At 44.6% G+C, this 13,187-nt stretch overlaps 1 protein-coding gene across 10 annotated transcripts in view; it reads right to left on the reverse strand.

The window, feature by feature from the left end:
- LOC124988397 (uncharacterized) overlaps nucleotides 1–13,187 on the reverse strand; it is a 169,944-nt gene that overhangs the window by 9,370 nt on the left and 147,387 nt on the right. For 6 of the 10 annotated variants that reach the window (XR_007109424.1, XR_007109426.1, XM_047557887.1 and 3 more), the window contains 7 exons: nucleotides 8,228–8,377; nucleotides 7,210–7,263; nucleotides 6,207–6,374; nucleotides 3,841–3,993; nucleotides 3,481–3,612; nucleotides 2,768–2,920; nucleotides 1,167–1,376 (listed from right to left, as the gene is read on the reverse strand). Coding sequence is in view for 7 of the 10 variants with exons in the window: in XM_047557887.1 (XP_047413843.1) it covers nucleotides 1,167–1,376; nucleotides 2,768–2,920; nucleotides 3,481–3,612; nucleotides 3,841–3,993; nucleotides 6,207–6,374; nucleotides 7,210–7,263; nucleotides 8,228–8,377 (1,020 nt within the window). In the remaining 3 variants the exon portion in view is untranslated. Of the gene's footprint in view, nucleotides 1–881; nucleotides 1,080–1,166; nucleotides 1,377–2,767; nucleotides 2,921–3,480; nucleotides 3,613–3,840; nucleotides 5,106–6,206; nucleotides 6,375–7,209; nucleotides 7,264–8,227; nucleotides 8,378–13,187 lie in introns of those variants that run through there. The other 4 variants (XR_007109425.1, XM_047557884.1, XM_047557886.1 and 1 more) reach the window with 4 other exon arrangements.

The raw sequence follows: 13,187 nt of genomic DNA on the forward strand, positions 1-13,187 counted from the left end.
CTAATATGAACTTATTTGTGTGTGTGTTGGCGAGGGGTGGATTGAACCCAAGGCCTTGTGCATTCAAGGCACACACTTTACCAACTGAGCTATATTCTCAGCCCCATATGAACCTATTTTAGAAAAGCATAATATGGAATGCAACTTTTCTTATAGGATTAGTCAGTTATTTATATATGTATTTTTTGGCACTGGAGAACTGAACCCAGGAGCACTTACCTCTGAGCTCTTACTCTAGTCCTTTTTATTTTTTGAGTCAAGGTCTTACTAAGTTGGCTAGGCTGCCCTCAAACTTGCCATCCTCCTGCCTCAGACTCCCTATTTGCTGGGATTACAGGTGTGCACTACCATGCCTGGCTTATAGGTTCAGTCATATTTTAGTGTTCTTTCCAAGAAATACTAATTTTCTTTTTTTCTAAAACTACCTGTTTCCTTTCTCCATTTCTATACAATTTCTTTAGCAACCCTTGAATTCAGTTTTAAACATAGACTTTTCCCTATTGATCTTTTGAGCACCTGAAACCCTTGACCAGTGATTTAATTTCCAATTACTTTTCTGATGCCTGCAGTCTCTGGTGGATGATTAAGGGCCTTGATCACCCAGTGGATATACGTGAAGCAACTTTTGTGTAAGGTACTATTTCTTTTTCCTCTTTTATTGAATTACATTCTGTGGGTCTGCTTTGTCAGAACTTGAATTAATCTACATCTACATTATAATAAACCTCCTCATCTTTTTTCCCTGCGGGATATATTTAACAAAAATATATTGTGTCTGCACACCATTTTTGCCTTTCATTTTTGTCTCTGCATTTCCAGAAGCACTTGAATAAAATTCTTTTATAATAGCTTCCATAATACTTGCTGCTTTTCCAGGTTACCTCTCAGAATTTTCCAAAGGATCCCACTTCAAAGGCTGGGGTTGGGTGGAATGTGCTTTTCAGGTGGTCAGTGGGTGCCTAGGCGCTGAGCCTTGGGGCAGTTAGGCCCTCTCCGTTCATCCGAGCAGTTATTCCAGGGTAGTGTAGATATGACCATTTCCCCTGTGTGCCCAGAAGTGGCAAAGGTGGGGAAGGCTGCTGTGGAGGACAGGAGAGAGGTATGGGAAGGCAGGGGAGTGAGCTGGCTCTTGCTGGGTGCTCAGGTTGACTTTCACCGGAACTCACCTGTCGGAGGTCTCGTTCCATCTTTCTCCGCTGCAGCTGGCCCAGTTTTGAAGCCCTCTCAGCCTCTTTGGTTAGGAGCTGCAGTTGCTGTTCTTTTTGCCCCACATCTTCCAAGAGCTTCTCCATGCTGGTTGTTTTTATGACATCTAACTGCTGCCGGGTGAGAGTTTCCTGGGTCACTCTATGTTCTAGCTCCTTCAGCAGCTGGGCCTGTGGCAGGAAGGACCAAATCAGAAGGCAGCAGAGGTGGGGGCATTGAACAATCATCCCTGTCACTGGGGACCGGGACAGGTCTGCGTGGTGCTCTGGGTGACACAGCCCAGGCAGCAGCAAGGGCACCAGGATCTAGCCTGGCTCTGAGGCAACAGTCAGGGAAACAGAACAAGCAAGCACGCAACAATGAAGGCCAGGCAAGTGATGTGCCACCATTTAGCAATAGCAGCTCAAGTAACTTGGTCTTCTGACAGCAACGTTTGATGATAATAGCTCATTAACCACATAATCGTATCTATCACAAACTATATTTGCATTGCCATAGAGCCTTTATCATGGGGAATAGAAGAAGGCTGGTTTAACTGCACTGCAGGAGCACACAGGATACAAGCAGCTAGTGGGAAGGAAAATTCTACTTTTGGCTCTGTTTTGACTTTCAAAATAGCTTTGGGGAAGCCAGTTTCTAGATGGTGAAGGAAGGGAAAGAACAGTGATCCTCTGGTTCTGTTCCAAAGTTTTTCAAATCAGCAGCACTCTAAGTACTAGGTGAGCATTCTGAATTATAACGTTAGCAATGATTATTCATATTTGTATGGCGACTTTACTAACCAAGAACTCACCTGAGGCACAATCACGAACGAAGCAGAGTCTAAAATGCACTAGTCATATTTCATGCTTTAGATATGCCCAGTTTCCCAGGCTGTTATTTATAGTCAACTGTTCTCATTCTAAACCTAAGGAAAATGTGGGGTGCCAACTTTTTCTTATGAGTTTAGTCATATTTCAGTGTGTTTTTCAAGATATAAATAGATGTCAATCTCGTGTCTCTGTGCTTCATTCATCCTCAGAAGGTCGACACAGTTATGGAAAGCTTAGAGCTTATGTGGTAAGCTCCTTTGTTTTGGTGCCAGCCACCGTGGAGCAGCAGTCACTCCTGAAAGTAAAACTTGAATGGATCATCAGGAAAGGACCCGAGACTTTCCACTGGGGTCTAATACTGAAATTTGGACCAAACCCCAAAGACAGGTTCCTGAGTATGGAGAGTGTACATGGACCACAAAAAGCCATGTTCAAGGCAGAGACATAAGTCCCAAGACACCCTTTGATAAAATGATCCTCAGGGTAACACACATACACACAACGATCTTGTGTATGAGAAATATCATTAAAACCAAAAGCTAGTAAGAAAAAATGTCCCTTGGCTACTACCCTTGGTTTCTGGACTGGAAACAGGAAGCCATCTTTTCCTGTCTGTGCCATCTGCTCAGCTTCACCCTGTGGAGCCTAGTGATTGCTACTGACAGCCACAGTGCCACGTCTAGTGGTCACTCTCAGCTTTGCAGAGAATGTTCCAAGAGAGGGAGGAGGAGGATCTGAGGCTCAGATACCTGGTCATCCTGCTGCTTCCACATCCTGGCGTTGTCAGCCTGAGCCCTGGCCAGAGCCTGCCTGAGAGCCAGTAACTGTTGGCGAAGTAAACCTGCTTCCTGTTCTGCCATTAGCTTGATGCGCAAACATTCTTTTTTACTTTGAATAGATTCCTGTAAATATCCCAAACACAATACGGTCAGAAATAAGTTGCCATATTTTTTGTTTCACAAGTATTATCTAAACCACTTTATCATCCATCCTTTAAAATTTCCAGTAGAATGGAGATCTTGCTGGACACTGCTTCCGTGATTGTAATTAAGAATAGTGTGACAGATCAGAGTAAATAAAGACTTTCAGGAACAGCCAGTGGATGTTTCCAAACCACTATCAACATGTGCTTTGGTTTTAATTTGCTTTGAAGCAGATTTTCCATCTATTGATACTTAATTTTCTTCAGATTATCACGCATCAAGCCCAAGGACAGACAATATTTTGACAAAGAGCTTTGAGCCCTTGGAAAGATCTCTCCTTCGTCTCTTCACTTCCTTTGTGCTCAATTCTCTCTCTGTTCTCCCTGGTCAGTTGCTTCTTTTCTTTTTCCCCAATGTCAACTGTCAGAGTTTTCAGCATGGCTGGCCCTGCCACATGACCAGTACAGCAGCTGCAGTGAGGCAGGCTTACAAGGAGAAGGGTCCCCTGGGGCTACTGGGCCTCTCTTCCCAGCACTCACCTTCTCTGCCCTGCTCAGCTGGCCCCGGAAGTGTGTCTGCTGCACGGCCTGCCTCCAGAGGCTGAGGCTCCTCACTTTGCGCACCAGGGCAGCCAGGCTGCGGTTGTCCTGCTCCAAGGCCAAAATCTGCTCCTGTCAAGAAGGCTCATTTTCAGAAAAACCTGCCTCCAACACTTCCCAGGAAGGGCTTGAATCCTAACATCAAAAACATGATGCAATTGTGCAGTGAGCCCTGGCCCCCCCTTTAAATGCTGGCCACAGTGCTTTTTCAGGGAAACCAGATGGAAAGCCAGCAGGGTGAAGGGTGGGGCACATGCTAGGAAGAAGCACTGATATCCATTCCTAAGTGAACTCATGTACCTTGGCTGGGTTTTCTTTTATTCCTTCATCAGGCCTGGCAGAGCCCCATTTTTTCTTTAGCTCCTTCATATTGGTGATCCCTTCTGTTCTCACTTCACTGATGAGCTCACACACTTTCTGGATCAAATTAAGCCAATTCTCATGCAGCTTCTCCTACAAATTATGGGCTCATGTCAAGGAAGTATAATGAGTTTGGGAGGTGTGAAGGGCAGTGGAGAAAAAACTATTTTGCCTTCCGAAACCTAACTTTTGGAAGTGATTTTGCATTCAAAGAACCTCCACCCAGATAATTCCCCCAATGTGAATTCTATGGAAGTCATACCAGTGACCCCTTAAGTGTTAAGCTTTTAAACACAGGGCTTTATCATTTGGACACCTGTATGTCCTAGAGTATGCCTTGCTTGTCAAAACCAAGGCAACTTGAGCCAGGAGGACAATGGGTAGAACAGTGAGAGGTCACAGACAGAAATCCCACTGACAGAATTGCCCCCCGGGAAGGGTTACTTGGATCAGTTGAACTGAGGATTTTGGCTGTGAGGCTGACTCAGAGCAGAATCTGACCAGACAAGACACTACAGATGACCCACAACTGAGGAACTCCATTAAATATGGATAAGTGGAGGAAGGAATCAGGCTGGCTGCTTTCCTATTTAGGTTCTGGCAGAAGCCTCATTATAAAACATTCTGTTCTAAATGGCTTATGGCTAATGGCTTATGATGAAATAGCTCGATCAATGCTAAGTATAACTGCAGACTCAGTGCTGTGGACTGACTCGTATCTCCTCCCAAATTCACACATTGAACCCTAACCCTCTATGTGACAGTGTCTGAGATCTGAGATCTTTAGGAGGGAAGTAAGGTTCGAGTGAAGTCATAAGGATGGGTCCTATTCCTTATTAGAAGAGGAAAACAGATAACTTTCTCTTTTTTTCCTCCCATGTGAAGACACAGGAAGAAGATGGTCAAATGCAAATCAGGAAGGGAGTCCTCATACAAGCACACCATGGTGCCACTCTGATCTTGAACTTCTAGAACCATTAGAAAATAAGCTTATTTAAGCTACCAGTCTATGGCACTTTGTTATAGCAGCCTGAGCAGACCAAGATACCTAGACTTCTTAGGGTGAAAAGTAGGTGTAGTGGTATCTTCTGACTTTTGAACCACATCTCCAAAGAGGAAGGCAGGAAGATAGTGCCAGCGGGGAGCTATGGCAGGAAATCTGGCTGCTGGTCACATGGCAGAAGTATCACCATCCTCTTGGGATCCTGGAATAGAACAGGGATTCCCTACTTTGGGAGGTTTGGTGGAACTACTTTAGCCTGGGAGAAGAAGAGGTTCCATTTTTTAATCTTCAAATCTGGCAAAAGTTAAAAGGAACTTAAGAATTATTTCTCAATAATTTCATACCTGAATGATTGCTTAGCAAATTTTGGCCTTCACTGTCTACTTGTTCCTCTCCTGTAGCAATAGTACCAGCTCATTTTGGTTTTGATTCTTTAATATTTGTAAGCATTTGTACTTTGTAAGTAAGAGGAAATCTCTAATCCACTCGGGAATGACTAGGCTAAGACAGAGCACCAGCAGGATCTCCTCTTAGGACGCTTCTGGAACCCCCAGGGAGAGATAGGGAGGCAAGGACCCAAATGGGGCTGGCTCTGGAATGCATCCAATAGTAGAGATGGGGCAGGGTTGGAGGAAGCTATGGGTTTGAGGGTTGTAGGTTTGTACTTGCTGGGCAGCTGGACCAGGCTTTCCGATGGCCCATTGTGGACATGGCATCTATCCTACATAGATGCTCAGACATAAAGTAACTGGTTTCCCCAGTGCTAGGGGCACATGGGTACCCCACCACTCCTTTTCTGGGATGCTCCTTCACTAGACTGGTCAGTAGCTCCCTGACAGTGGATGTAAGAGAAAGGCAGGTGGAAATATTGAGGATTGGGAAAAAAAAATCTCTGAAAGCTGGTTCACATTCTGAATTTTCCCAGTGAGCTCTCAAGAGGTACCAGTTGCTTCCTTCACTGAAGTCTGGCTGGGCCAAGGCACTGTGCTTCTCCATTTGGGCTGTCACTCTCAACAGAAACAACAATGGTAGACACTGGTAGGGATTTGAACCAGAACGCCCTCCTTCCTTCAACTGCAACCAGATGGCAGCAATGGCAACTGGCAGAAGAGTAAGAAAAATAAACATCTAACTTACCCAAAATTCAGTGTCCATCATGGGAGAATAATGGCAACCCATCACTAACTTTCTCTCTGCAACAAAAACTTAAAATTCTTGGGCCCAAGAATGTCTTGTTACCATTAAGTTCATTCTGTCATTGATTCCTTGGTGTACAGCTACAGAACTTCCCAGAGATACTTACTTTTCTGTGTAAACAGGTCATAAACAAAGCTTGGACTAATGCTTCATATTCTTCTTGGACTTCTTTTCTAATCTGCTTTTTGAGAGTCATGTTCTCCTCTTCCAAATCTGTGAGCTGGGCTCTCAGAGCAGTGATTTCCATGATCATATCATGACTGAGCTCTGCAACCTAGCAGCAGAAATACAGATACACACACACACACACACACACACACACACACACACACGCATGTGTATATATATATATATATATATATATATATATATATGGACTATATATACACACACATATATATATACACTATAAATACTATATATATGTACTATGCATATATCTATATACTTGATCTCTCTCTATATATGTATAGTATATATTTATGAAAAACAATTTAGGAACTTCAAAGTTCTACAACAAAAATAGTTCCTTATAGATTAGTGGAGAATTTGCACTTCTATTTTGAATCCAAGGAAGAAAGTCAATATCCTGCTGGGTAAAAATGTCAGAAGAATCAGCTTGATTCAGAGGTCTCACAACAGTGCCAGACACACAAAACATGCTCAGTAAATGGTTGCCGAATGAATGGGCCAAAAGAACTGCCATTTGAGCACTTTTCAGTTGGAGAAAATGCCTCACTTATCTTGACCTTCATTTCCAAACTGGCCTTTCCTTGATACCTCAGCCCACATACTTCTTTGTTTTGGGGATGCACTTTAATTGCCCTCAAAGGAAAAGAAGCACTCCCCTCCACCAGCCAAATAACAAAACCCCAAAAACAATACAAAGTAACAAAAACAAATTAAAAACTCAAGGGAAAAAAATGCCCTTAAGGAGCCTTGTTTTCAAAAAAGTAGAAGTACACTCCTGGGGTGTTTCTGCAGGGACCTTCATTGATGGGACTTTCATAGGTGACCCATGCAAATGACACTCAGGAGTTCCACTTCTGGCAAACTCTGAGGGTGTAGATGTGAGAACAGAGGAGAGAATCTTCTAGGAGCTGACCTACCTGACCAGCGTGGTCTTCAGGTGGCACTTGACTTCTTTGTAGCTCATCTAGTTCCTGAGGAGGAAGCAGTGCATAACCAAACACCAACCTTCACCCAGAGCTCAGTTCAGCAGGACACATGTCTGACGGCTCCTGTTTGTGTTCAGGGAGCCTCATTTTGAGACCCTCAGGCCAGTCCTGGAGCCAGGACCGTGCTTGCCACGCCATTAGATTTTAGGATTTATATCACAGCATCAAAAGACAACATCCTCTTCCGGGTCTCCACACTGGTACAGAGAACCCAGCGATGGCACAGTCCCAGAAGGATGGGAATAGACCCAAATGGGGCAAGTCCAAGATTTATTATCTGGTATTTTGTACTTCATTTGATTTTTTTGGCTAGTCTTAGATCTTTTGCTCTAGAATTGAAACTAGAATGACACTGAGCCTCTGATGTAATCTGTTTCAAAACTGTGCAATCTAGGACAGCAGGAGTGACTCTTTGGTCCCACCAATGGAGTTTCGCAATTTTTAAAATTTTTTTTGGCAGCATTGGGGATTGAACTCAGGGCTTTACGCCTGCTAGACAAACACTCTACCACTGAGCTACACCCCCAGTCACCAATGGGATTTCATTTTATGGAAGTAGCATCAGCGAGACTGACCATAATATGCATGCTGAAGACAGTCTTTTCAAGAATCCTGGCTTCTTTGCGAGACCAGGAATAGCCTTGTGTTTGCTGAGCCAGGGAAGGTCAGCTATGCACCCTTCCTCTCATTGCTTGGTCACCTCCTATATACCAAACACTTTCAAAGCACACAATCCAGTACTGCTGGGGCCATCACCTATGCAATGGAGAATACCAGAACCCAACGGAATGAGCTGATGACAAATTTGGAGAGTTCCTTTCCTCCTCAATTTTGGCACAAGAACTGGTTCCCTCCCCACCCCTGCTCAGTTTTACTTTCTCTTCTGAGTGACTCCTTGCCTTCTGCCCACAACCCTTCCCCACCTGGTTCTCCTTTCTCTGGTACCCACCTGCTCCTTCTGGTGGAGCCTCTGCCTAGCATGCTGCAAAATGTGCTCATAACACATGGAGTAGGTCTCAAAGCTGATGCGTTCTCTTGCCATCACATCACAACCCAGGGAAAGGAGGCAGGCCTCAAGGTGGTCTTTCCTGAAAGTGATCTGAAAAAAAACAGGGGCATTATTCCCAGCAGCTCCAGTGGTGTTGGGCAGACTCACCATGCCAGGACTCTGGGCACACATTGCCTTGGCTCTCTGGAGGACTTGCATACCCCATCCACACCAAAACTCCAGTCTGGCAAACCTCTCTCAGCTCTGAACATGTGCAGTACCAGGGACAAGACGACAAATGGAGACTGCCTATCATGTGTCTAAGTATTTAAAGGTTATAAATCAAATGAATATACAATTAAAATGCAATGTTTAATTCTCCTCCCTTGAAAGATTAGACCCTCAAAATGGTCTGGAAGGCCAGGTTTGAATTTATTATTCATGGACTACTCTGAGTTCAGTGCTGAAGTATAGTGAACTGGGGACTGTTGGTCCCCAACTCAGAATCTACAGTATGACCCCCTTCTCTTCCCACCTTGTGAGGGCCTTCATACTCCTACTGATTGGACACTGCAGCCTGCGTGTTTGAACTTCACCCACACTCCTACTCAGCTGCCTCTTGGTCACCCTCCAGGCCAGGAGTGTGCACACTGGTGGTCCACTCTCACTCTGGAGAGGAAGCCCACGTAGACCCCAGATTCAGGGAATTCCAGGATCCCAGGTCCCTGTAGTATGGTCTGGAAGGAAGGCCAGGGCTCTGAGTGGACATGTCCCTGTGGTCCAGAGGATTTATACCCAGTAGGGAAGAGCAGAGCTACAGGGGGTAAGAAGGGGCCTTGTGAAGTCTAGGGCATGTGGCAGGGGCCCCTCTTGCTCGGTTCTAAAGGCCACATGGCTCACTTCCTCAGCAGTTCCATTCATCCTCTTTCTCCAGGAGACCGAGCTTATTCTCTGAAGAGGTAGCCATCAAAGAACAGAGGAGAAGACTACCCCTCCAAAGCAGGTTTAGATTTAAGCTCTGGAGAGAAATGGGAGCCAATTTATGGAACACAGAACAGATCTACCCAATCAGGCCCCACACATCCATGTAGGTGTGGGTGTGTGTCCCTCTATGTGTATCAGTGGATGTGTCTATGTGTTCATTGGATGTCTTATGTCACCAAGCCCAGGAGCCAAGCCAACACTCTTGATCTGTGATCCTTCCAGGGTGTGGCCAGCTCCTGGCTCACTGACAGACTGTAGAGGTCCGACTGCCCTTGGAGCCTGCATTGGTGCCCTGGCTCTGATTGACTTGTCCCTGGAGGTCCAAGATTCTGTCCCATCAGTGCAGCTTCAGTGCCAAACTGCCTTCAGAGAAAGTTCACAGTGGAATTTGCCAGGCCAGTTATTGAAGCAAACTAGCATAGGTAGCAAATAGTAAGAAGCCCTAGCACAGAGGAAGGAGTGGGAGGGCAGCTTTCTCACCTGCCGCTGTGGGAGGGGTCACTATTACAGAGATCAGGCTGGCAAGAGTGTTACATGTTTATGCTCTTTGACCCAGTGACTCCTCTTTTGTGGATTTATATTTAGGAGATAATAAAAGTTGCACACAAAATATATAAAGATTTTTTTAAAAAATAGTTTTTTTCAATAGAAAAAAAAAAAAATGGAAACAACCTAAAGTGCCTAACAAGGGAATTAAGTAGAATCCATTTGGTTCATCTACGCAAGGAAACACTTACCAGCCACCAAAAATGGACATACATTTACTGACAAGGGAAGATATTTACAACATATGTTAAGTGAAAAGAACACATTAGAAAACAGGTCTTGTAGCACTTCACAGAAGAATAAATACAATCAACAAATCCATGAAAAATGTTCAACATCTCTAGTAATTAGAGTAATGCAAATCAAAACTACACTGAGATTCCATCTCGCTCCAGTCAGAATGGTAACTATCAAGAATACAAGCAGGGGCTGCGGAGATAGCTCAGTTGGTAGAGTGCTCGCCTCGGAAGCACAAGGTCCTGAGTTCAATCCCCAGCACCACCAAAAAAAAAAAAAAAAAAAAAGAATACAAGCAACAATAAATGTTGGTGAGGACGTGGGGGAAAAGGTTCGCTCATATGTTACTGGTGAGACTGCAAATTGGTGTAACCATTATGGAAAGTAGTGTGGAGATCCCTCAGAAAATCAGTTTATGCCCGAAGGACTTAAAAAATCAGCATACTACCGTGGTGCAGCCACATCAATGTTTATAGCAGTTCAATTCACAATAGCTAAACTATGGAACCAAACTAGGAGCCATTCAACAGATAAATGATAAGGAAAATGTAGAACATTTACACAATGGAATACTACTCAGACTTAAAGAAGAATGAAATTATGGCATTTGCCTGAAAATGGATGGAACTGGAGAATATTATGCTAAGTGAAATAAGCCAATCCCAAAGAACCAAAGGCTGAATGTTTTCTCTAATATGTGGATGCTAATTCGCAATAAGGGGGGCAGAAGAATACAGGTATTTTAGACTAGTCAGAAGGGAGTGAAGGGAGGAGAGGGGATACGAGGGTAGGAATGAGAGTAGGATGAATCCGACATTATTACCCTATGTGCATATATGATTACATGACCTATGTAACTCTACATCATGTACACTGAGAAGTTATGCTCCATTTATGTATGATGTGTCAAAATGCATTCCACTGTCATGTGTAACTAATTAGAACAAATTAAATAATATATAAAGAAAACAAGTCATGTAGAATAATCTTACTATATAAAAAATTTAAAAGTGCATGAATAGTAAAAAGGTTGTAAACAGAGTGTGGAAAGAAACATGCTAAAATAATAATAGGGGTTATTAATGAGTATATTTTCTAAAAAATCATATTTCTCTTTTTGAATACAATATCATCATAATATATAATTAAGAAATTATATAGAAATGCATAAAATAACATAAATATACTAATTAAAAGTTATGCTTTTAAAAAGTCATCCATCAAATCAGCTTGGCAGAATAGAATCAAATGTAGACAATGGAGTCAGGACATCTCTGCTTGTGTGGAAGAGAATGAACAGCCAGGAAGCCCTGGACAGGAGCCCAGCCTCCCTTGACTCACGCTCCAGGGACCTCCTCAAGGGGCCTTTCAGTGGGAAAGGGGGGACAGGTCACCCTGCCCCTGTTCTGGTCCCACCCAGGTCCTGGAAAGTGAGCACCAGGACAGCTGTAGTTCACCAGCTGACAGAAGGCAAAGGGAACGTCAGGTTCTCTGCCCTAGACCCTGACTTCTTTATGGTGAAAGGGCCAGACTACACGGGCTGAGTAATGACAAAGGAAGCTCTTCCGGGTTTGACTGATGAGAACTCTAAGCCAGGAGAAGTCATGAGACTGCACAGTGGGCCATAAGGTGTGGCCCAGTGCTCAGAGCCAGCCACAGTGACTCACTCCTTACTGTCCTGAGCATCACCGCCTGGACGTGGACAAGCCAACAAGCTCTTTGATAGCTCTTTAGCAAGGCAATCACTTCTCAAGCTAATGCCGCCATAGCCGGAGCATGTATTCTACTGCAGAATTGAACCCCACAGCACTCTGCCGCACTGTTAGCCAGCACAGAGCATGTTTTACCCAGCAAGGATGAGGATCCCTGTGGTGACACCAAGGAGTGGGAACAGCCAGGACTCCTCTGCTTGAGCATTTGCAGAGGACAGAAGAGTTTTTTTGTTTCTTTCTCTTGGTGGCTTTGCTGAGGCCTCTGGAGATGGGCGAGCCCAGAGGGTGTGAGTCTGAGAGCAGAGAGAGGGGGTGTCCAGGTGGTGCACACAGGATGCTGTGACTGACAGGTGAGGGAGAGATTCCGGCAGAGTCCCGGGCTCCCAGCGGTCCCCATTCTTCAGGGGAACTTCAGTCTGTGCACTCAACCTTCCAGAAACAGCATTTGATGCTCCTTGAACCGTAATTGCTGGAGTCCAGCTTCCATGGCTTCTGCTGGCACACTCCTACAGCTCTCAGAGTCACTCTACTACCGACCACTGCCTTCCTGGGTCACTGTAAATGTTACCATCTTGTATGTCAAAATGTAGCATGAACGGGCTTCATCAGCCCACTTCTTCCTCTCTGGGCAGCAGAAGAGCCACAGTCAGCCCTTTGGCCTAGTTCTGCCCAGTAAGCAGCCTTGCACTCCTTGGGGCTGAGTCCATCACCAGCATTTAAACCTGAACTCTGCCAGGCATGGTGGCACATGCCTGTAATCCCAGCGGCTTGGGAGGCTAAGGCAAGAGGATCACAAATTCAAAGCCAGTCTTAGCAACTTAGGCTCTAAGCAACTTAGCGAGACTCTGTCTCTAAATAAAATATTAAAAAGGGCTGGAGATGTGGCTCAGTGGCTAAGCACCCTTGGGTTCAATCCCTGCCACCAAAATAATAAAATAAAATATAAAATAAATAAATAAAATATAAAATAAAATAACCTGAACTGTGATGGATAGTGCCGGCCAGAAGAGCACCGGATTGCCCTACTGATGCCTCCAGAGAGCCATTTGTGGGGAAGCATGGCAGGTACTGGCCCTTACAGGGCAAAAGTCTGGCTTTACATCCTGCTGGGAGCATATGAATCAGAAAACACCTCTTCTGGAAGCCTTCCCTGACTTCTCTGAGCTCACATGGCACCCTGAGTGCTCTAGCAACGAAAGTGCTTACTCCTTTTCCAGACGTTGCTGTTTCACCTGTCTCCATAAGCACTCTGCGGGCAGGAATTATACTTCTTGCCTTTATGTCTCTAAAAAAGTGCCTAGAAAAAGTAGGAAATCTCTTGGCATACAAATGGAAATGGTTCTGAAATCCACAAAATAGGTTATCATAGTTCTGATCTGCAAACAGTTCAGTTTCTTGCTGGGCATGGTGGCAGACGCCTACAATCCCAGTTGGGAGAGTGA

The sequence above is a fragment of the Sciurus carolinensis genome, chromosome 7, assembly GCF_902686445.1.
Source record: "Sciurus carolinensis chromosome 7, mSciCar1.2, whole genome shotgun sequence".
In the NCBI taxonomy this organism is placed as follows: domain Eukaryota; kingdom Metazoa; phylum Chordata; class Mammalia; order Rodentia; family Sciuridae; genus Sciurus; species Sciurus carolinensis.